The sequence below is a fragment of the Macaca fascicularis genome, chromosome 20, assembly GCF_037993035.2.
Source record: "Macaca fascicularis isolate 582-1 chromosome 20, T2T-MFA8v1.1".
NCBI classification, from domain to species: Eukaryota; Metazoa; Chordata; class Mammalia; order Primates; family Cercopithecidae; genus Macaca; species Macaca fascicularis.
Genome location: NC_088394.1, coordinates 69,591,394 through 69,614,266, shown reverse-complemented (window position 1 = coordinate 69,614,266; position 22,873 = coordinate 69,591,394). Strand labels below are relative to the sequence as shown.

At 53.9% G+C, this 22,873-nt stretch overlaps 1 protein-coding gene and 1 long non-coding RNA gene across 3 annotated transcripts in view; one reads left to right on the top strand and one right to left on the bottom strand.

The window, feature by feature from the left end:
• Positions 1–22,873, bottom strand: part of VAC14 (VAC14 component of PIKFYVE complex) — a 115,313-nt gene that overhangs the window by 42,791 nt on the left and 49,649 nt on the right. For both annotated transcript variants that reach the window (XM_005592488.3, XM_005592493.5), the window contains exons 13-14: positions 14,602–14,758; positions 1,628–1,760 (exon numbers count right to left, since the gene is read on the bottom strand). In XM_005592488.3, the coding sequence (XP_005592545.3) occupies positions 1,628–1,760; positions 14,602–14,758 (290 nt within the window). The remainder of the gene's footprint in view (positions 1–1,627; positions 1,761–14,601; positions 14,759–22,873) is intronic.
• LOC141409295 (uncharacterized) lies at positions 16,439–17,295 on the top strand. Its single transcript, XR_012429129.1, has 2 exons — positions 16,439–16,573; positions 17,184–17,295. It is a non-coding gene; the product is annotated as an uncharacterized lncRNA (long non-coding RNA).

Sequence of the window (22,873 nt, the reverse complement as noted above, 5' to 3'; positions counted from 1 at the left end):
TGGTACAGCAAACTACTTCTTCAACACCTTCCTTTTGGTGTCCCCAAAGTAATTCAAACTCAAACATGCACCCCCTTCTCACTCCCTGCCACTCTTCTGGGTCTCCCACCTCAGGGACTGGCATCACCATCCACCCAGCTGCCCCAAATCAGAGGCCTGGACACCCTGGCACTCCCAGCTCCCTCTCCCCTCACTTTTTCCACATCAGTCACCAGACAAATCTACTTCCTACCCAGTATTGAATCCTCATTCTCCAATCTGGCTGCAGATTCCCATCCCCCTCACAAGCTGCCACAGTCTCTGCTTGGACAACAGCCTTCCAGCTGGCTCCACCTCAGTCCCTCCAACCCATTCGCCCCAGCAACAGTTGTCTTTCAAGCCAGAAATCCGGTCACATTGATCCCCTGCTCAAGCCCTTTCAGTGGCTCCGTGCTGACCCGTGAGTAAGGTCTCCAATCCTCACTATGGCCCACAGGCTGAACCTGCTTTTTAGTTTACAGCAAGATGAGCTCCCCAGGCTCTTTCCTGCCTTGAAGCCCCATACAGCCTGGGCCCCTGCCAGGACTCCTTCAACTCCTGACCCCCAGACCATGGTAATCGGTAGTCTACTCAGTCCCCAAGCACCCCAGACCACTTTAATAACTCCATCACCCTAGGGGTTCCGATTTTACTCATCAGAGGGAGGCCCAGGCTTTTTTTTTTTTTTTTTTTTTTTTTTTTTTTTTTTTTTTAAAGACGAGAGTCTTGCTCTTTCGCCCAGGCTGCAGTGCAGTGGTGTGATCTCGGCTCACTGCAACGTCCACCTCCCGGGTTCAGGCGATTCGTGTGTCTCAGCCTCTCAAGTAGCTGGGATTACAGGCGTGCACCACCATACCCAGCTAATTTTTGTATAAGGCATCTTTTTTAAAAAAGCCTCTCCAGTGATCTAACATACAGGGCTGGGAACCACGGCTGAACAGCACCTAGGGCCATTTGGACTACTCCAGAAATCTCCTCCACTTGGCTTTGGTGTAGAAGCTGGAGGAATTTGTGCCCTGCTCTAGCTTTCACCAGGCTGAGGGTGACACTGGGCCACGCTTCTGGTGACCCTACTTCTTGGAGCTGAGTTGGAGGCAAAAGACCAGCCCCAGCCATGCTGCTGGTGATGACAGTTCTAGACGCCTCCAGCCACTGGGGCTGCTGCCCTGGCACCATCCTGGTCTGGGTTCACATGACTCAGAAGCCTGGCTCCACCAAGCCTGGCTAAATCCCGCACTGGGGGCTGGGCCTGGAGCACAGCCCCATGTCTCACGCCATCTGGCTCACCTCCTTTCCTCTCCAAAAGCCTGACAATGGCATTGAATAAGAGGCCATTCCACCTCAGGGGAAGACAGTAACTCAGGAAGGAAAAAATGAATTCAGTTTTGTGGAAAAACATCAACACTGACTTGTCTGTTTCATGTCAGAAGCATCAGCAACCAGTATGAAGGGGCAACCTTCTTCATTTCTTTTAAGAACAGATCCAAAGGTCAGGAAAAGGAGGAGAGAGAAGGGAAAGACAAGGTGGCTGCTTTGACACTTGAACGGCATGAAAGTGAAAAGCCGGGGCCGTGGGAGGAAGAGGAGAAAGCGCGCCACCAAGGCTGACCTGATGATGAAAGGGCCTCTGACCTCCAGGAGCTTCCGTTCGCTGCTGAATCTCTTGAGAAGGTTGATCATGAACTTATAAAAGTAGGAATTCATGGTGGGAGTGGAAGGAGAACATTCTAAGCCTTTGGTACCTGTAGAGGAAGGGACAGAAGCAGCATTTATTCTGATCATGTGTCCACAGGGTGATGAGATCCACACTGAATGTAAACAACTATAAATGCCAAACAAGTGTGTGTGTGGGGTGTTATAACAAGATGAGGGAAAATCTCTAATCAAGAGCCATGGAGCAACAGAGAAAAAGGCAAGTCTGCACAAGCAAATACAACTTGGCTTACTGCAAAAATGCCCATTAGTTAAAGTCCTACTCGTAACTTGAAAAAAAAAAAAAAATCCCATTACTGTCCACCCCTTAACCCAAGCCCAAACCACTTAGTGAACATCTCATGCATGTAAGACCCTGCTAGGTGCTATGAATTTTTTTAAAAAACAAACTCTACTCATTATCCCAGTAAATGAAATACACTCGGGATCTATTTGGGCCGTTAAGGACAAACAAGAAGTCGAAGAGAAGAAACGGGTAAGGTGCTTGTGTCAATGGGTCAGTCATTGTGGCTCAATGGTCAACAAAACTGGTGGACCCACAAGAGGCAAAAGCCAAGCTCCTTCCCTAATATTACCTGAGAAAAAGAAATGATGTACACACCCACTCGATTACAGACAGCAAACACTGACAAACGTTACAAAGTGTTTTAAGTTTCACTTTTGAAATCAAAAGCTCTTTCTTCCTCATCCTCAGGCAAAGATGCTCTTTTAGGATAGAACTCTGAAAACTTTCAAAGCCTGAGGTGGCTTTCTAACCAGGAGCACAAATGTCTCTGATGTGTGTCCCTGCAGAAAACACACCGAGGTACACAGAGAGGTAACTTCCAGCCCTCCCTTGCACACATGCCCCTTGATAAAGTACCCAGCACCAAGGGGACAAGGGAAGGGCTGATGGAATACTTGGATGGTCTGGGATAGTGTATCTGTATGCCCCTTGGGGTCTTCCCTGGACATCCCTTCTAATATTTTTTTTTTTTTTTGAGACGGAGTCTCGCTATGTCGCCCAGGGTGGAGTGCAGTGGCCGGATCTCAGCTCACTGCAAGCTCCACCTCCCGGGTTTTTACGCCATTCTCCTGCCTCAGCCTCCCGAGTAGCCGGGACTACAGGCGCCCACCACCTCGCCCAGCTAGTTTTTTGTATTTTTTAGTAGAGACGGGGTTTCACCGTGTTAGCCAGGATGGTCTCGAACTCCTGACCTCGTGATCCGCCCGTCTCGGCCTCCCAAAGTGCTGGGATTACAGGCTTGAGCCACCGCGCCCGGCCCATCCCTTCTAATATTTGTCAACCTCCACAGTTCTGTGAAAGAGTTACCAAGGGATGGAAAGAATCCTCACTCACTCTGCTTGAGGCAGGACTTTTTTTTTTTTTTTTTTTTTTTGAGACTGAATCTTGCTTTGTTGCCCAGGCTGGAGTGCAGTGGTGTGATCTTGGCTCACTGCAACCTCCACCTCCTGGGTTCAAGCTATCTTCCTGACCCAGCCTCTTGAGTGCTGAGATTATAGGCATATGCCACCACGCCCAGCTATTTTTGTATTTTTTTTTTTTTTTTTTAGTAGAGGCAGGGTTTCACCATGTTGGCCAGGCTGGTCTTGAACTCCTGACCTCAGGTGAACGACCCGACTCGGCCTCCCAAAGTGCTGGGATTACAGGTTGTGAGCCACCATGCCCAGCCCGAGGCAGGACATCTTTAAAAAGAAAACAGCTTTATTGAGATATGATCTATATACCGTAAGGTTCACCCTTCTAAAGTGTGCAATGCAGTTTTCAGTACATTCACAAAGTTGTGTGGCAATCACCACAAATTTCAGAACATTTTTATCAACCCCCAAAAGAAACCCCATACTGATTAGCACTCACCATTCTCACCTTCATCGGCCCCCGGCAATCACTCATCTACCTTCTGTCTCTATGGATTTGCCTATTCTGGATGTTTCCTATAGATAGAACTAAGCAGTATGTGGCTTCTTTCACTCAGCACATTTTCAAGGTTCATCTATGTTGTAGTATGTATCAGTTCTGTATTCATTTTTAGGGTTGAATAATATTCCACCTTATAGCTATTCCATATTTTGTTTGTCCATTCATCAGCTGATATTTTCTCCCCTTCTGTTGATGTTTTTTTTTTTTGAGACACGGTGATACTATAATTTGAATATTTCTCCCCACCTAAATCTCATGTTGAAATTTAATTCCCAGCGTTGGAAGTGGGGCCTGGTAGGAGGTTACTGGATGATGGGAGTGGATTTCTCATGAATGGGTTAGCACCATCCCCTTGGTATTATCTCTGAGACGGCAAGTTCTCGTGAGATCTGCCTGTTTAAAAGTGTAGGGCACCTCCCTCTCACTTTCTTGCTCCTGCTCTGGCCTCCTCTGCCTGCTGCCCCTTTGCCTTCCACTATGATTGTAAGCTTCCTGAGGCCTCCTCAGAAACCAAGCAGATGCCAGCACCATGCTTTCCATAAAGCCTGCAGAACTGTGAGCCAACTAAATCTCTTTATAAATTACCTACTCTCAGGTTTTTTTTTTTTTTTTTTTGAGATTGAGTCTCGTTCGGTCTCTCAGGCTGGAGTGCAATGACATCGTCTTGACTCACTGCAACCTCTGCTTCCTGGGTTCAAGCGATTCTCCTGCCTCAGCCTTCTTTGTAGCTGGGTGTGTGCTACACTTGGCTTATTTTTTGTATTTTTAGTAGAGGTGGGGTTTCACCATGTTAGCCAGGATGGTCTCAATCTCCTGACCTGGTGATCTGCCTTCCTTGGCCTCCCAAAGTGCTGGGATTACAAGCGTGAGTCACTGCACCCAGCCATGTATTTTTTTTTATTGTAATGCAAGAACAGCCTAATAAACAGTGTCTTGCTCTGTTGCCCAGGATGTAGTGCATTGAAGTGATTACAGTTCACTGCAGCCTCAAACTCCTGGGCTCAAGCAATCCTCCCGCCTTGGCCTCCCAAGTAGCTACGACTACAGGTGTGTGCCATCACACCCAGCTAAATTTTTTCTTCAAGATGGGGTCTCCCTATGTTGCCCAGGCTAGTCTCAAACTCCTGGGCCCAAGTGATCCTCCTGCCTTGGCCTCCCAAAGTGTTGGGGTTATAGGTAGGAGCCACCATGCCCAGCCTCTTTTTATTAAAAACATTTTTTTGAAGCACAAAATTTTTAACTTTGATTAAGCCCAATGTGTCTATTTTTTCTTTGGTTGCTTGTGCCTTTGGTGTCATAGCTATGAAATTATTACCTAATCTAAGGTCATAAAGATTTACTGATATATTTTAGGTCTCTGGTCTATTTTGAGTTACTTTTTGTATACGGTGTGAGGAAGGGGTCTAAATCTTTTTGCGTACGGATATCCAATTGTTCCAGTATAACATGATAGCTTAACAGCCAATTCATAGCTACCATTTGTTGAGCACCTACTATGTGCTTGGCCTGCCTAAACCCTTCACACATAGTATCTAACACCCTAAAAAAAAAAAACTTGAAAAATATGCACCATTCCTATTCCCATTACATACACAGAGGAGCTGTGAATTTGGGTGAGGATTATCCAAAGTCACAGAGCTGGTGAGTGGTAGAGTTGCTGACCCAGGCAGCTGGTCTTCAAAACTCATGTTCTTTGCAGCTCTGCCAGGCTGCCTGTCTCTTGGGTACTAATGTTCAGATATGTTTGGGGCTCACAGATTAGGAGGCAGTGCCTTGCAGGAGGGCAGAAGATGGCATAAAGATGGAAACCCAGGTCCTGCCAAACTGACACTGAAGATGCGGGAAATGATGCTGTGAAGAGCTGTGGAAACAGCACCTGGCCGCAGCTCTCTGGAAACCCAGGGAGGGCACTGGGGGATGCAGAGTGGCCAACAGAGGCATCTGGGGCTATCATTTTCCAGGCTGGCCCCTTTCTGGTCCAGAAGTTGCGTGGGAGCCTTCACTTTCTCCCTGGACCAGGGAGGAAATGGTCAGGCACGAGCACAAGATAGGCAGGATGTGGAGGCTCTGGGAACCAAACTTGGCCAGAAGCATCAGATGTTCCCAGAAGCATCAGCCCAAAGCACAAAACAAGAATGTGCAGAGCCATCCAGAGTATTCCAAGTGAATCTCACGGAGGCGCCTGGACAGACTGACTGTATTCGACGCCAGGGGGCTGGAAGCAGCAGGAAGACTCTTCTCCCAGGGGCTCCGTCTTTTTTGCTGAGCTCAGACTTCCCTTACGTCCTCTCATGGTCCTTCCTGGGAGATGGATGGGTCTAGAAAAAGCGTTTTTCTGTTCTGTTTTTCCCAGCTGTGAATCACTCTATAAGGGATTCCTCACCAGGAGCCACACCTCCAAACTGTAGCATCCTCAATCCCAAGAACCTCCTAGACAGCTCGCGTGAGCGGCGTGAAGGAGCCCTGAGTGAGAAGGCCAGTTCAAGGGCAGGCCTCATTCCACTTCTTGTTTGGACTGCATTGTCCTGGGTCCCTGCCTGAATCAGCCTGGCTCGGGAGGTCCTGAGTGATTCTGGAATGGCAAACAGTCTCTGCTTCCTGGCCCAAAGGGAATGTTTGCAGAATCAAGTGTCACATTCTTATAGATCAAGTTACCCCAGGCCCAGCTGGGGCTGATCTCTAAAGAGGTGGCTGCAGAGACAGCTGTTGAGACAGCCCTGCCTCACTGTTCCCACCCTCAGGAGATGAATTTGGTGGGCCGTGGTGGCCTGGCTGGAGGGCACTGGCTTCATGCTGCCCACATTGGAGGCACCCAGTTCACTGCAAGCTTCTCCCTGCTGCCTTCCTATTTCTCTATGTGCACCCCCAGCCTACCCTACATTTCCACTTAGGCTCCAAAGCATTCCCAAGAACGAAGGGACCCATGAAGGAAGTCACCACGAAGAAATTCTCCCAACTGGGGCCATCTGGGCAGCCACTAGGGAGAGGTACGGGGCTGTTCCAGCCTCACAGGGGCAGTAGGAAGCACTGAGCATGGTGTTTAAGTCTCAGTTTCTTCATCTGTAAAGTGAGTGCAATAAGAGCCCCTATTAAAAGAGGTAAAAACATGTAACGTGCTGGGTCTGGAGCCTGCCGCACAGTCTGCACTCAATAAATGGGGGCTCTTTTTTATTAGCAAGTGTCCCACAGCACAGAGCACTGCGCAAACTGTTCTCATTCTGAGTCTCAGAATGGATGTCTAGGGGCTGGTCTGAAATGTCTGAGTGGGGAGATTCCATTTCTGGCACAAATTCACAGTGCTCTGTCAGGATGCTTTGAGGAAGAAGGGGGGCCACCTGTGACCCCCACACATCAGGGTAGGGAGATCAGGCCACCTCTCCACTGACAGTCTGGCCAAAGATGGTAGAAGAGAAGGCCTGGGCTACTCTGGACACAACTCTGGTCTCCCTAGCCACAGCCCCCAGTGTGGACCCAAAACGGACTCTCAATGTCCAGGCTGCCCCTCGGACCCTGGAGCGGAGACCGTTAGTGGAAGGGAGGAGGAGGGCGGTGTCACAGCTGTGAGAAGCCATGGCAAGCGATTCACATCCTCAGATGAGTGCAGCTCAGCCCTCACAGTGCTCCCACGGCTTAAAGACTTTCTGCTCTCCCCAAGACAGGGCTGGGGGCCTTGGGAGGGGCTGCATTGAGACCACAGGTTTGAGCAGGGCGGTCTTTTCCCAGCAGGGGAGGTGGGGAAAGGGGCCACAATTGAGGCGGCAGGGAGGGCGGGCTGCACAGGGATGGGAAAGGCCTCAGTGCTCAGCAGGACAGGGTGGGGGCTGCTTGCTCTCTCCCAGCCTCAGTGGCCCCCATTGTCCCCAGCCACGCTGCTTATGTGAGCTGCCTTTCGGCTTGAGATGCTCTCTAAGGCAGGGTTGCAGGCTCAGGAGGAGGAGATGGGTAGAGAAGCTCGCCCCAGGAGGGTGACTACAGGAGCAATGGGCCCCTCAAGTACGCTGATTTCTGCCTCCCTGCTGCCTGCTCTTCTGCCTACCTCCAGCTCTGGCTCATCTGCTCTTGTAAGCAGGGTCCTGGGCTGGGTGCTGCAGGCGCATGAGGAAAGTGGGAGCCAGGACAGGGCAGCTCAGGGCACGCCTTCCAACACTGCACTCCAAGGACCTCAGTTGTTTTACTCAGGGGCGCCACTGAGGCACGGCCCCCCTGGAGATGGTGGGCAGCTGCCGCAGCCAGGGGTGAGGGAGAGGGGGGCCCACAACCTGGCTGTGTGTCTTGGGAGAGAGGCTCTCTGTGAGGGGCCCAGGAGAGTGGGATTTCCATTCCCCAATCCTGCAGAGGGCAGGAGCGTGAGGGAGAGCCCTATCCCTCAGCTGAAGGCCACTGTGCCTTGCATTTCTGGTTTGGGCAAGGGAGGAGCCTGCCAGGCCCTGGCAGGAAGTGCATGTGTCCGGCGGCTGGCCAGGGGCACAGAGACGCACTCCACACAGAAACCAGGCTGGCGGGGTGGGCGGCCGGGGAGCCAGCCCTGCAGATGTTACTAAGTGAAACCTGATGAGGCGACATGAGACTCCACAGAACGTCTTACAAACAACCTGCCCCGGGATGTTTTGGATTGAGTTTTGTGGTTATGACGTGAAGGAACCTCACATGTCAGGATAAAAATAGCCCTGGCTTCAGTACATAATGTGAGTTACAGTTCAACAGAACCAGATGTGAAAACGTCAGCCACCCAGTTCAGGCCCAGCAGGGTCCCTGCTCTACTCCGGCCTCCCTCCCTGCTGGGGTCGGGGTCCATGTGCCCGGACAGCCCATTGTGGGCTCAAGATCTGCTGCCTGGAGGATACAAGGGAAGGGCCAGAGGCTGCTCAGGGCACCCAGAGTCCAAGGGACCACATCAGATCCAGGCCCTGTCACTGACTAGCAGGGGAGGGGAGGCAGCGCCGCCTTCTCCAAGGCCAGCTCCTCTCCAGTGAACCAGGCAGGGCTAAAGAGCATCAAGTCGTGCTTGGCACAGGAAGTAGTCCACGGAAGGGGTGGGTGATGGAGAGGCTCATATGGAACCAAGAGGACAGGGTGGGGAAGGGGCAGCTTCCCCCCACAATCAAGTGGCTGGGAGAAAGGGAGGCTTAGCAGGGTCTTGGGGGTGTAGAGTCTGCAGAACTGGAGGGGGTGCAGAGTTACGTGGACAAAGGCCACCTCAATGGCATCATCTTGGGAACCCATCCAAGGGACGATCACTTTCTCATCTGTGGGCCGGCCTGGGTCAGCAGGACAGGAGCGCTGCAGGCATCAACCATAGCCAGGAGACTTTGCAGCTGCTCAGGTCAGAGCGAGAGAGAAGCTGATGGGACACAGCAAGGCCCAGAGGGGACTTCCAGCTGACGCGGCAGTGGAGAGGTCACATAGCAGTCTGCCACCGGGAAACAGCTGTTGCTGCAGGGTGAGGGCTGGGGCCAAGGGCAGTGAGGAGAGGGTGCAGAGGAAGGCTCCCAGGGGCAGGAGGGCTGGACTGCTGGGGCTTCCACCTGGACAAGGGAGGGCCTGGCAGCACAGGCATGAGAGGATGCCATTCTGGGCAGCAGTGCCAGAGGGGCCTCAGGCTCAGGTGATTGGTGCCCCTGCCTTCCATTATTTTATTGAACTTTCAAAAATGGGCACTGACCCTTACTGGGCACCTGGTGCCAGGGATTCTGGGATGCGTAAACTTGGCCTTTGTGGCCTGCCATGCTGCTATTCAAACTGAGCTGATCACACAAATCACCCAGCACTGGGTGACGCTGAGGAGCCTCCATCTGCACTTTCAGCAGGGGTTCTAAGAGGTCACAGCCAGGAGGGAGCAGATGTGAACTCCGCCACCCACCCAGGCAGCCTGAGACAAGCAAGTGGGTTGGAACAGAGGGGCAGGAGAAGCTGGGCTCTCCAGGGAAGCCTCCCAGAGGGGCCCTCTGCACTGGCCTGTAATAACCAGGATATAAGCAAAGGCCCCCTTCACGTTCAGGGAGCATTTAGCTTAGCCCTTGCCATGTGGGAGCTCACAGAGTCCCCAGGTGCCCCAGCACATGGTTTATAGAGAGGAAAGAGGTGGCAGTGAGGTAGGACCCTTGTCCAAAGTTACAGGACGGATGGGCAGAGCAGGGCTGTGAACTTAGATCCCTCTGGCAGCAAAAGACAAGAGATGAGGCACTGCCGTGACCTGAGGCCAGGAAGGGGTCTCTGAAGTCACTGTGAAGAGAGGAGACATGCCCCCATCACTGCCAGGCTGTGGCCATGGCCTGGCCCCTCTCCTCCTCCCCTCTGGCCGTGGAAGCTTCCAGTGCCTGGTGCAGGTGGGATTCCTGAGAGGAGGGTGAGAAGTGTGGGCTCTCGGGCCAGGCTCCTGGCCCAAACAAGTGGGGAATGACACAGTGCTGGCCTCTCAGAGCTGCTGCGAGGAGCCCAGGGGCTCACCCAAAAAGTCAGCACATGTGAGTGCTCAGAGCAGGGCAGGGCCTAATGTGACCTCAGCCAGCTCTGGCAGCCATGATGATTGCTGCCGTGATTACTGGGGAAAATGGCTTTCTGGCTTTCTGCTAGAACTTGTTTCTGTCTGGTGACATGAAGATGCTGCTGACATTTGGCTACAATAGACTGTCCTGGGCTACAAAGAATGAAACCAAATAAGAACATGTCATTATTACCCATTTTCAGAGTCAGGGGTAAAAATACCTTGGGCCACTGAGCCCCGCAAGGTATACTGACATGAAGTTATTTTGTTTTATTTTTTTTTGAGATGTAGTCTTGCTCTGTTGCCCAGGCTGGAATGCAGTGGTGCGATCTCGGCTCACTGCAACCTCCACCTGCTGGGTTCAAGTGATTCTCCTGCCTCAGCCTCTTGAGTAGCTGGGATTACAGGCATGCACCACCATGCCTGGCTAAATTTTGTATTTTCAGTAGAGGTGGGGTTTCACCATGTTGGCCAGGGTGGTCTCAAACTCCTGACCTCAGGTGATCCATCTGCCTTAGGCTCCCAAAGTGTTGGGATTATAGGAGTGAGCCAACGTGGCTGGCGACATGAATGGTTTTTATCCCAGCAGCAATGGGCCCCGTGGCAGGCAAAGTCAGGGAAGACTGGGTTTTAGGGGTGAACATCAGTCCTAGGGTGACCTTTGGCCTCAGACTGACACACTGCTGTGCACGGCCAAGGATCCTAAAGGCTGATTGGGTCTCCCCAGGCCTGGCTGCACCCTCTCTGGCAGCAGAGATGTCCAGGCCCAGGGAGTCCAGGCATGTCTCTAACAAAGGGCTGATCCCAGAGGCCTCCTTTGTCCTTTGAAGCTTTCTGCATAGGCTCAGGGTATGGCAGGCCCACAGGCCTGTTTGACATCCCTGTCCCCAGAGCCAGCAGGACCTCCGCAGACTCCCCTGAGTGGAGACAGGAAATACAAAAGGAGGAGACACAGGAGACCCCAAGGGTGGGAGACAGGAAAGCATGGTGTCCCTCAGCCAGCTTCCCCCAGAGCTGCCCACCCAGGCCGCTCCCCATCCTGTTTGCCCCCAGGCCATTCTCTCCCCCATGCTGGGGCTCTGCACAGGTCAGGAATGAGGGAGGCAGGGTGGGAGAAGCCTCTGCCTTCACCGCTCTGCGAGGGAGGGGGAGATGTTTATGCTAGGACAGGCGAGAGGAAAATCCCATGTGGGTGACTCTGCCTCGGGGGGCCTTGGGAACCACGGCTGTGGTGCATTTAGGCCAACACAGCAGCTACCCAGGCGTGTGATGGGCTTGCTTCTCCACTGCTGTGTGTGATCCGCGCCATTTGGTTCCCTACAGATGCCACCAACTTCATCTTTGCTAGGCTCCCTGCCTCTGAGGCTTTCCAGACAGTCCCTTCGTGCCTTTGGGGCAATCTCCCCTACACGGACACAGCACTGCTGCCTCCAAGTTCTCCAAGTTCTCAGGGCTGCGCCCTGGAGAGCCAGAGGCAGGCAGAATCCAAACAGGAAGAGGGTATGGCTTCACAGTCTTGTCCACGTGCATGGCCAGATGGAAACAGACAGAACGAGCCCCTTGCATGTCTGAGAAGCAGTCTGGGAAGGAGCAGCTTGTGGAGGGATTGAGTGTGCACTTCCTGCTTGCCTTCTGACCTCAGCACCACCCCACACACCCTCAGTGCCTGGCGCATGCCCTCCAGGGCAGTGGAGGTGGGAGAGGGGGGCAGGGCATGCTCTGGCTTCCTCGGCTGTTCTCTTACGGGTTTGAGCTGACCTTTTAAAATCATGGCCCCATTTGTAAAATCTGATGCCAGCTGTGGACATACGCATGTGCACACACGTGGATCTGCTTGGAGCCTTGAGGCCCACACGTGAGACTCAGGTTAAGAGCTCCTGGCCCACAGAGTTGTGGATTCTCCTCCCGCAGCCCCCACTGCTCCTTGGCTGTGGATTCTTGAAGCAAGAAGTGTGACTGGCTGCAGGCACTTCCTTGGTGTTCTTTCCAGGACGGAGTTTCTTCCATCTGGCATGCTTTGCTGTTTTTCTATGAATTCCGAGTGAGTCCCTGGCTGATGTGAGCTAATCTGACAGCCTCGGTGAGCTGGGGCAAGAGTCTCTACTGCCGTAGCCTCGTTCACGGCCCGCCCATCTTGGCATGGCCAGGAGCTGGGGTTCAGAGTGCCCTGCCATATAGTGCCCCCGGCCCTGGTGCCCGAGCAGTGCAAAGGGCTTGATGCTGCAGGGCCTGCCAGGGACCCCCTGGGTCAGGCTCTGCTCCCCCAGGGCACATATCCTACTCCCTCCAGCCCCGGCTGCCCTCAGCAGTTTCCTGGTCCTCCTTCCATGAGCAGGAGCCCAAATCACAGTCATCAACTTCTCTGTGCCCGGGAGGAAGAAATAAAACACAGGGAAGACAGGTCACAGACGGCCTGGGAGGCCTGGGTGTCCTGGCCCTGTCACAAGGCTGTGCTGCCTTCAAGTTCTCTGCTGCTGCCAATTTGAGAAGGAGAGAAGAGGCTGTGGCGCCTGCTTCCTGGGGAGGGAGAGCTGAGGGCGCACCCCAGGGCTCCTCTGCCTGGGCCTCCTCCCTGCAGGATGTCTCCTCTTGGCTACTGCCCGTCTTCCGGTCAGTTCTTGCTGCTCCTCCCCACCAGACCCTCCCTTCCTAAGGAAGAGCTCTCTCTTCTCTCTTCCTTGTCCATCCCCTTCGCTGGGCCCCCACACTCCACCTCTGGCATTCCTGCCATCTGTCCCAAGGACTTAAGGTTGGTCCCCATGTGCTGACTTGGGGACACAGGATGGAGAATGGACTTGCTTGCTGAGGGATAGAGGGTGGGAGTCCCAGCAGGGGTCCCAGGGTCAGGATGTGGGAACCACCCTTGGTGTTCTTTCCCTTGGTGTCAGTTCACGGCCACTGACTGCCTAGAACTGGACTCCTGGGCAAGGCCCCACATGGGCCTTCTATGACTTGACCTGGCATGTCCTGGGGCACAGGCAGGCCTGCGGGGCTCTGGCCACCCCTTGAACTTCTCAGGCACTGGGCCTTGTCTCAGCACCAAACAGGGCTGGGGCGCCTCCCACTGAGGCCAAGGAGGTACTCTCAAGCTGAGACCAGCACAGCTGGGCTGTGAGGGGAGGCTGAGGCTGCAAGGCCCCTAAACCTCTATGACGCATGAGGCTGCATCAAAGTGAGAGGTGAAGCCAGCTGGACTTCCTGGGTCGAGAGGGGACTTGGAGAACTTTTCGGTCTAGGTAGAGGACTGTAAACACACCAATCAGCACTCTGTGTATAGCTAAAGGATTGTAAATGCACCAATCAACACTCTGTAAAAACAAACCAATCAGCACTGTGTGTCTAGCTAAAGGACTGTAAACGCACCAATCAGCACTGTGTCTAGCTAAAGGATTGCAAATGCACCAATCAGCACTCTGTAAAAACACACCAATCAGCACTGTGTCTAGCCAAAGGATTGTAAACGCACCAATCAGCACTCTGTAAAAATGCACCAATCAGCCCTCTGTGTCTAGCTAAAGGATTGTAAATGCACCAGTCAGCACTCTGTAAAATGGACCAATCAGCAGGACATGGGCAGGGCCAAATAAGGGAATAAAAGCTGGCTGAGCCAGCAGCAGCAACCCTCTTGGGTCCCCTTCCAAACAAAGAAGCTTTGATCTTTCATTCTTCACAATAAATCTTGCTGCTGCTCACTCTTTGGGTCCACAACACCTTTAAGAGCTGTAACACTCACTGCGAAGGTCTGTAGCTTCATTCTTGAAGTCAGCGAGACCACGAACCCACGGGAAGGAGTAAATTCCAGACACAAAGGACAGAGACCCCCATGGAGACACCTGAGATTCACTGGGAACTTTCCTACCAACTGTGTCCCCAGGCATTTTCCAGGACTGCATCGCCAGAGGGAAGTGGCGTCTGCCAGGGCCCAGGGAGAAGAGTCCCTGTCATCTGGAAGGGACTGAGGGACGAGCGCTAGGGATGCTATAGCCACCTTTACTTCCAAGGACTGCCCAGAAACAGCCTGTGAGAATAATGCCGTCTCCTGCCTGTGCTGCCTGCCACTATTTTTAGTTTCTCAGAGAGAAAGGGAATGGCCACCTAGTATTCCACCTGTGAGACCCCAAGACCGAAGCCCCTGGATACCAGACTGGAGAGGTGCTGCCCAGGCAGAGAGACCAGCAGCCGACCCAGAAGGTTTTATGTTTAGTCAGTGGCTCAAAGGCACCAAAGGTGCAGGGAGATGTGAAGAAAGTCCTGTGAGGGTCTCTGGAGGCTGCTAGAGGACGAGAGCTGCCTGCCTCTGGGGGCTCTTGAGGTGGGAGATTGCCAGTAGCAACCCACAGACCCCTCACATCCTGGCCAAGCTCCAGAGCTCCTGAGCAACAACCCAAAGGACCGCCGTGGTCCAGCCCAAGACCGGCACTGGCACTAAGGCCCCTGAGGCTGGAACCTTCAGGAGAAGACTTACCGGAGGTGTTCAGTAGGCCGGCTCTGCCGGGGGTGGGCACCTGGAGCTCTGAGTGGCTGGCCCGGAGGTCAGGGCCATCGAGGGGCCCTGGGTCATCCGTCTGGCCTGCAGGGGAGGAAGCGATTTCTGCCAGCACCTCCAGGTCCTTCAGGATCACCTGGGGAGAGAAGCAGGGCGGCAGGGATGAGCTCTCCGCTGCAAGCTGTGCTGACCTGGGCAGAGGTGCGGTGGGTGGCACAGAGCCACCTGCAGAGGTGGGGAGGGGTCTGCAGATGACAGCAGGCTGGGAAGAGCCACTAAGGCCACAGCTGGGGCATGCTCAGAAAAGTGAAACAAAGGATCCAGATCGAAGGGAACACAGACTGCAGTGAATGGGGCCTCTGGGGGAAGGAAACTGGAATCCGAGGTTCCGTGAGTCAGCTTCCTCATGATCCCTCTCCTCTTGGGTCCCTTGAACAGGGTTCTGAGGGTCCCTGGGAGTCACAGGACTCAGGAAGCAGGGTGTTGTCTGCACAGTGTGCATTTAAAGGCCCCCAGGCTGCCCAAGACTCCCAAAGTGCCCTCCAGGCCATGTTCCACTGTGTCCACTGTGTGGAGCAGCCACAGCCCCACCCACCATCAGGCCACAGAACAGCTTCTTCTGCAGAGGTGACACCAGGCCACTGCAGACCCTAAAGGGCCCTCCACATGTGGCATGCTACTCTGGTCTCCAAGGTAAAGGACTTCCTAATGTCCGGACACGTCAGGTGGTCCTCGGTGGCTCTAAAGTGTCCCTGCACAGATTTGGGTGGGGCAAGGCCCCAGCCTGACCACCTGCCTGCTGAGTTCTTCTGAGACAGAGGCAGAGGAGGGCGTGGGGCCAGCGCTGAGTGTGAGTGCAGGTCAGCGCTGTGTCACAATGTCCCCAGGGTTGCTCTACAGCCCCTGTATCCTTAGAAGCTGCCTCTCCTCGCACAGCACCCATCTTTGCCTGGCACCAAGAGCTGGCATGGTGGCAAAGTCCAGCCCACCACTCTGCTGCAATGGGCAGTAGGGAAAGGGGCGGGGGCCCTGTGTGTGTGTGTGTGTGTGTGTGTGTGTGTGTGTGTACCTGCCCCAGGGACTGCTGAGGCTTCCTGGCCACCTTCTGCTGGCTGTGCTTGTCCTGAAGGGAACTCCTCACACTGCAGGTGGTCGCCTGCTCTTTCTGCCCCTCACTCCTCTCTTGCTCTGGGCTAGGGACTGTGCCTGTCCCCCCAAAAGGTGTATCTCCGGACTGCCCTGTGCCCAGCAGATGCCCAACAAACATCAGTTGAATGGGTGGTTGCCTGCGTCTCTTCCTGGGCTATTCTGAGCCCAGGCCAAGAATAACCACAGCAAGTAGGGGCTTCAGCCCTAGACCAGGGGAAGTGGGTCAGAGCCTGATGGGCAGGGCCACATGGGCCAAGACTGGCCAGGTGGCTGGAATATGGGAATACAAGATAAGGTTAGCACTGTAGGGCTCCTACTGAGGGATTAAAATGTTCTGGAATTAGACTGGGGGGATGGTTGCAAAAAGCTTGTGAATATACGAAAAGCCAGTGAATTCTATGCTTCAAAAGGGCAAATTTTATCTCGAAAACAAACAAGATAAGGCCTACCCCCTTGAAAGCCGTTCCTGTCAATGCAAACACAGTGCCAGTGCCTCCCCCACACTGCCCAATTGTCACTTCTCCTCTTGGTTCCTCTAGGCCAGCCCTGGCACACCTGGCCGGGAACCCCTTTGCTTGCTCACCCATTCCCGCCCCTCAGTCTTCAAACAGTGTCACGTGTTGGCACGCAATCTCCCAGCCTCATCCAGGCAGGAGCTGGTGCTCACTCTCACAGACCCGCCTCCTACTGTCCAACTCTGTACTCCCTTTGTCCCTCTCCCACTCATGGAGACTGGGATGTCTGTGGGCCCCTGAGCCCCTGCTCTGTGCCAGTGGCTGCGCTGGATTCTGGGGCTGTATAGGTGAGTCACAGCCACCCCTGCCCATGGCCTGGCACACAGAATGGAGAGCTGATGAATCCACGTGGCTGAGACACATGGCTGCCATACAGCCCAGTCATATGGCAGAAGCAAGGGGTGCTCCTGCACCCAGGCCAGGAGCCGGGGATCCCTGGGAGGGTCTCAGTCTAGAAGCAGGGAGGGCCAAGGCCTCTGCTCCCACTGAGGACAGAGCCTCCAGGGATTCTTTGCTTCAGCCACAGAAGAAAGACACAGGGCAGAAGCCAGGATGGGCAACTGGCACAGCAATATATGACGCCGCGGTCCTGCCCGATTCAGCCCCTGCACACCTGCCACGGCAGGATGTACAGAGGCCACGCACCCCAATGCTTGCTTGACTGTCCAAGCATGGCCAGGGAGGGGACTTGAGACCAGGAAATGGAGTTGGGGGGAGGGTGGGGGAATGACTCACCCAAAATTAAACAGCGAGCAAGAGTCAAGCCAACAGCTCCTCAGTTACCCAGAGAGCTGCCATAGGTCTACGCCCACTCCTAGGCAGTTACCAAGAGAACCGCAAATGTCTGTGCACATCAAACTTGTATATAAACGCTCACGGCGGCATTTTTCCTAATAGCTAGAAAATGGAAATAACCCAAAGGCCCTGCAGTGGAGACACGAAGAGATGGAACGTGGCACATCCACACCAGGGAATATTATTTGCTAATAAAAAGAAATGAAGTACCTGCTACACGTGGATGAACCTTGAAAAAACCTGCTGAGAAGTCAGTCACGAAGTCCACACCCTGTATGACGACTCCATTAACAGGAGATCCACATAGACAGAGGGTGGATTTGTGGTTGCCAGGGGCTGTGGGGAGGGAGGCATGCGGAGTGACTCCTAATGGGTGCAGGGTATGTATAGGGCATCTTTCTGGGGTCATGAAAATGTTCTGGAATTAGTAGTGATGGTTGTATAATCTTGTCAAAATACTAATAGAGTCGTTTTTATGAATTTTATGGTATGTGAGTTGTACAAAAAAAAAGGGGGACAGGCCAGGCGCGGTGGCTCACGCTTGTAATCCCAGCACTTTGGGAGGCCGAGGTGGGAGGATCACGAAGTCAGGAGATCAAGACCATCCTGGCTAACACGGTGAAACCCCATCTCTACTAAAAATACAAAAAATTAGCCGGGTGTGGTGGTGGGCGCCTGTAGTCACAGCTACTCGGGAGGCTGAGACAGGAGAATGGCGTGAACCTGGGAGGCAGAGCTTGCAGCGAGCTGAGATCGCGCCACTGCACTCCAGCCTGGGCGACAGGGCAAGACTCCATCTTATTTAAAAAAAAAAAAAAAAGGGGGGGTGGGGGGACAAAACCCCAAATCAGCAACCTAATTCCTAACCCATCTGCTCTTGCTCTGCCCGCAGCCCGAGGTGGTAGGGTCTCACCCACTCCCCGGGGTCCCTCGCCTGATCCAGGGGAGAGGAGGAGCATGGGGAGGTGACCTGTGTCTCTCTACATCACTTCGCCCCCCGCCCCCATGCTGCCCATCCCACCCAGGTCTGTCTGTGCAAGGGGACAGAGGCACATGCCTCTGGGCAGCCAACACTGGTGGTCACGTGCAGCAAGGGAGGAAGTGAGGAGAAAAGTGTGAGCCAGCGGGGCGGCTGGGGCCAGGCCAGCCCTCGGCAAGATCCCTGTGCCATGCGGACAAACTGATTCATGCTGGGTATCCAGCAGGTACCTATTTCCCTGTTGGAAAGGAGGCCTGGAAAAAGCCACCAAGAGGCCTGGCCTGTGCAAGGTTGTTTCCACCCCTTGAGTGGCTCCAGGGCCAGCAGAGCAGGCTGTCCTCGCTCCCGGCCACAATGAATGCCCTTACTTGTCACCAGTCTCACCTCACATGATACACACAAGGGATCTGAGACTTGGACAGTCACTTGCTCAAGGTAACAGTGAGTCCACCTCAAACCCAGCTCTGGTCCCCAAACCCGAGCCTGCTGATAACACTACACAGGGTGCCGTGGTCAGACAGTCCTGACATCCAATCCTGACCCTGGACCAGTTAACTTTAACCACACAACGCTCCCTTTCCAGACAGCTACTGAGCAGCTGCTGTGAGCTGGTCCTGTGCTGGCTATAAGAGACACAAGGCCAGACAGGCCAGGCTCTGCCTTCAGTGAGGTCACAGACTCCCGGAGGAGTCAGGCAGTGAGCATTTACTGATGATACAGGGCGGGTGCCAGGGTCCCTGTGATGATGCCTGAGGGGAGCCAGGAAGCTCTGGAAGTAGTTGAGCATGAGTTGGCCAAGGGAGTGAGAAGGGAGAGAAAGGCATTTGAGAATGGCATTCAAAGCATTCTCTTACCTAGCATAAGCTATTCATGGATGCAGAACCACGTGGCACATTCCAGGAAACTAGGCTTTGGGGCCAGCTCCAGAGTGGGGAATGGGGCCAGAGGTGAGGGTATGGCCAGAAATCAGGCCAAAGTGGTAGGCAGGGCCAGACCTTCAAGAGCTCATGACACAAGGCCAGGTGCAGTCGCTCACACCTGTAATCCCAGCACTTTGGGAGGCCGAGGCAGGCGGATCACTTGATGTCAGGAGTTCAAGACCAGCCTGGTGAACATGGCAAAACACTCTCTCTACTAAAAATACAAAAATTAGTTGGGTGTGGTGGTGCGAATCTGTAATCCTAGCAACTCAGGAGGCTGAGGCAGGAGAATTGCTTGAGCAGAGGCTGTAGTGAGCTGAGATCGCACTACTTCACTCCAGTCTGGGCGACAGAGTGAGACTCTGTCTCAAAAACAAAAACAAAAACAAAAAACCATACACCAAAAAAGAGCTCATGACATAGACAAAGAAGTCGGAACTTCATTTTGCAGAGGATGGGAGCCTCGGTTTCCTCATATGCACAATTGAGATTGGACCTTGCCAGGCTGTTGTGAAGGTTATAAGAGATACTTGATGTGCAAAGCACGAAAAGCAGGCACACAAGAAAGGCTGGCTCACCACTTCCATTCCAAGATTTCAGGTCCCACAGCTGAGCTGTTCCCCAGCCCAGGCTTAGTGACTGAGCACGGACAGCAGTGCCCACACCAAGGGCTTCCGACCCCGCTTTCTCCCCTGCAGAGAATGTGCTTAGCCCACCTCAGTACTACTGCCTCCCACCCCACTGTAGAGCACAGCCAGCAAAGCCGCATATTTTACATTTTCAATTCTCTTATTTTAGAAAGTTTAACACCAAATGGCAAATGAATGCAAATTACACTTCAATTGCACAATTAAAGCCGGAAATGTTGTCTACAGGTTCCTTCAGTAATCCCAGCCACTCCTCCTGTGCTTACATATCATAGGATTTGTCTCTGGTCCCCAGAGGCTGGCAAAAAGCCCACAGCCCTGCCTGGGACGACACTGTGTGCGCTTGTGCACACAGACACACAGCACCCCTCCAGTCTCTTAAATAACGCAGGACCCCGAAACAGCATCCCCATCTTCCTTCAGCCTCCTAGAGGTGAGAAGGGGCCACCCAGATGGAGGGCAAGGAATGGCTTGAGGTGGAGCCTGGGGTGTAGGGAGTCGGCTGATACCCGGCTTCTGTGTCCCTCCAGTCTGGCTGCTGCTTCGCTCCCAGTTGCTAGCAAACCTGACTCAGCCCAGGGTGTGACCTTGAGGCTCTGGAGCACCAATCTTGATGCAGACCTTGGCCAGGACTCTTGTCTCTGCCTGGGGTGGGAGAGAGGCCCTGGTGAAAGGAAGGCCCTGGGAGGCAACCTCAACAGGGGGTCTGGGACCCAGCAACAGAGAACGTGGGGAGCTGCTCTTCCAGCTGCACCTGGCTTTGAGCCTCTGTGCTGGGCCAGAGTTTTGGTGCTCTAGTCACCTGGAGACCCTACAATCCTTGGTGTACAGGTAGAAAGCTCCGGGAGGAGAAGGCGATCTCAGTGGCCTGGCTTACTGTGTGCCCCTCTCAAGCCTGGAGGAAAGGCCCCAGAGCTAAAGACACGCTGCTAGGCCACTCCTGCTTCAGCCTCCAGGAAAACAGACCTAGTTCTCCTTCCAGTGAGCAGGCTGGCTGGGCCTGTAGTCCTGGCTCTGACGATGAGAAAAGGCTCAAAGAAAGCGGGAGGAAGCCACACCAATTAGTATGCGCTACACAGCTTTTTTGCAAAATGAATATAAAACACTTGTGCTTTCTTTTTGTGTGAGAGAAAGAAGGGAGGAAAGAGAGGGAGGGAGGGAGGTTACAAGAAAGCAATATTCTGCAGGAGCAGGAGCGCCTGCCGTTACCATGGTGACAGGCGGGGGTGGGGAAGGCCCATCAGCAGGCCCCTGGTTTCAGAGTGGAGTGAGCTGGCCATCGGTGGAGTGAAAGGGTCAGGGTTGGTGGCACCTGGGTGTGGGCAGCATCTCACAAAGCAGCTGTGGGCGGGGGCTCAGGCTGAGGGGAGACGGCTTCTTGCCTTCCACGGCGGTGACTTTGTACCAGCAAAGGGCATATTTCAATGTGGCAGGAGGGTGAGTATCTGGGTGGGGCCACCACAGGCTGTTGCCCCACTGCATTCTAGCAGGTGAAGCCTAGTCTCTCTGGGATGGTGGCTGCTCCCCTTCTTCTCTGGTTGGTCCGTCTGGGCACTCATTGTCCCACCACCTGGTCCCAGAGCAGCCCTGAGAGACCTCGGCATGGAAGGTTCCCAGCTCTCACTCTCCCCAGGGTGCTGCAGCGGCTCCTTTTACCATCCTGGGAACAGCTGGGAACTGGACACCAGCTTTGCAAAGTCAAGTGTCGAGGCTGGGAGGCCCGTTCTCACCTCCTACCAAGATTCCTGAACATAAAGTCCCAGGGCAAGGCACTCAGTCTGAAATGAATAAATACTTGCTGACCTCCAGCACTGGACAGGAAATGGAAGATGGATGGCTCGGAGCAGCTCCTGCCAAGGAGCATGGAAGGAGAGGCCGCCTACTTCACTCTACCCACTGATCCTTAAGAAACTTGGTCAAAGGTTCACACAGGCCACTGGTCGGCTGATGAGGCCCTAGGAGTCAAATGACTCAGCGTTCTAGCTCCTGAAGAGGGAAACCTTCTTGTGTTGACAGGAAATCCCCAAGCTGGGCCCTCTCCAGGCCTGGCCAGGAAGACGCTGCAAGAATGTTTCCGATGGACACACTTGGTACTGGTGGGGAGAGGTGAATTCAGGCTAAAGGCCTTGGAAGCTGAGGTCTGGCCAGTGCAGGCCACTGCCAAGGGTTATCTGATGCTCCTGCCTGGAGCGGTCAGGTCGCAGGGGCCTTGCCTGAGATCTGGGTCAGGTCCAGCTGCTACTTCTTGTGAAGGGGAGCTGATGTGAAGTACACAGGCCTTGAGGTCAGGCACTCCTGGAAAACCCTGGGGTCCTCTGCTTCACTCCAAGCAGGAGCCTGGCTCCATCGTTCGTGAGGGGTGCAGCCTGGCTGGCCAAGCCTCCTCAGTCCCTGACCACATAAGGAATGGCTCTTGCTGCCCTGGTTTAGGGGCATCGGCCAGAGAGCTCACCCTAGGAAGCCGGGCTGCAGTATCCAGGAAGGGTCCCCTGGGGGAGCCACGGGAAGGACAGTAGGGCTCCCACTGCTGAGAGCATGGAAGAAGGCACTGGCACAAGCTGGCACCGGGGCCAGAGGCCTCCACCCTGGACACAGAGTAAACATGAGCTGCAGAAGGCAGCAATCAGGCCCTGGCCCCGGCGTGGGAAAGGGGTGGCATTCTGAGACACGCCCTAGTCTGCATGGGGTCACAGCAGCCCTGCCTTCTGCCACGAGGAAGGAAAGTGTTGCCTAAAAGAACGCTTAGATTTGGTGGTGGGAAAGCAGCACTACTTAGGCCTAGACCTATTTTATTTCCCATTGAGAAAACTATCCTGATAGAAATGTTTTGTCTTGGTAAAGCAAAAGCAACCTAAAAAAAAAAAGTCATAAATCTCCGTTTGTGTTGCGTGACTTTGAACACAAGCCCTTGGGGATGAGGGCAGCGTTCTGTTTAAACATTCTGCCACCTTCCCTTCAGTGCCCAGCACTGTGCCACATATGCCAGAGGCCAGTGCCTAACGCTGACTGTTAGGTTCCACTGATTAATAGTGACAGCACAGTGTGGGTCTGGCAGCTGAGAATACTCTAGTGGCCATCCGTCTTAGGGTAGGAGAAAAGAAAGGCCAGCCTCGGGTAAGATACCTTTGAGACCAGATCCCTGACCTCCATCTTCTCTCCCACCCATTCCAAGGTCTCCTCTCCTTCCAGCTGATTCCAGCCATTGCTCACTTGCATCATCCTGGGCCCTGACCCAGAGGCTGCATT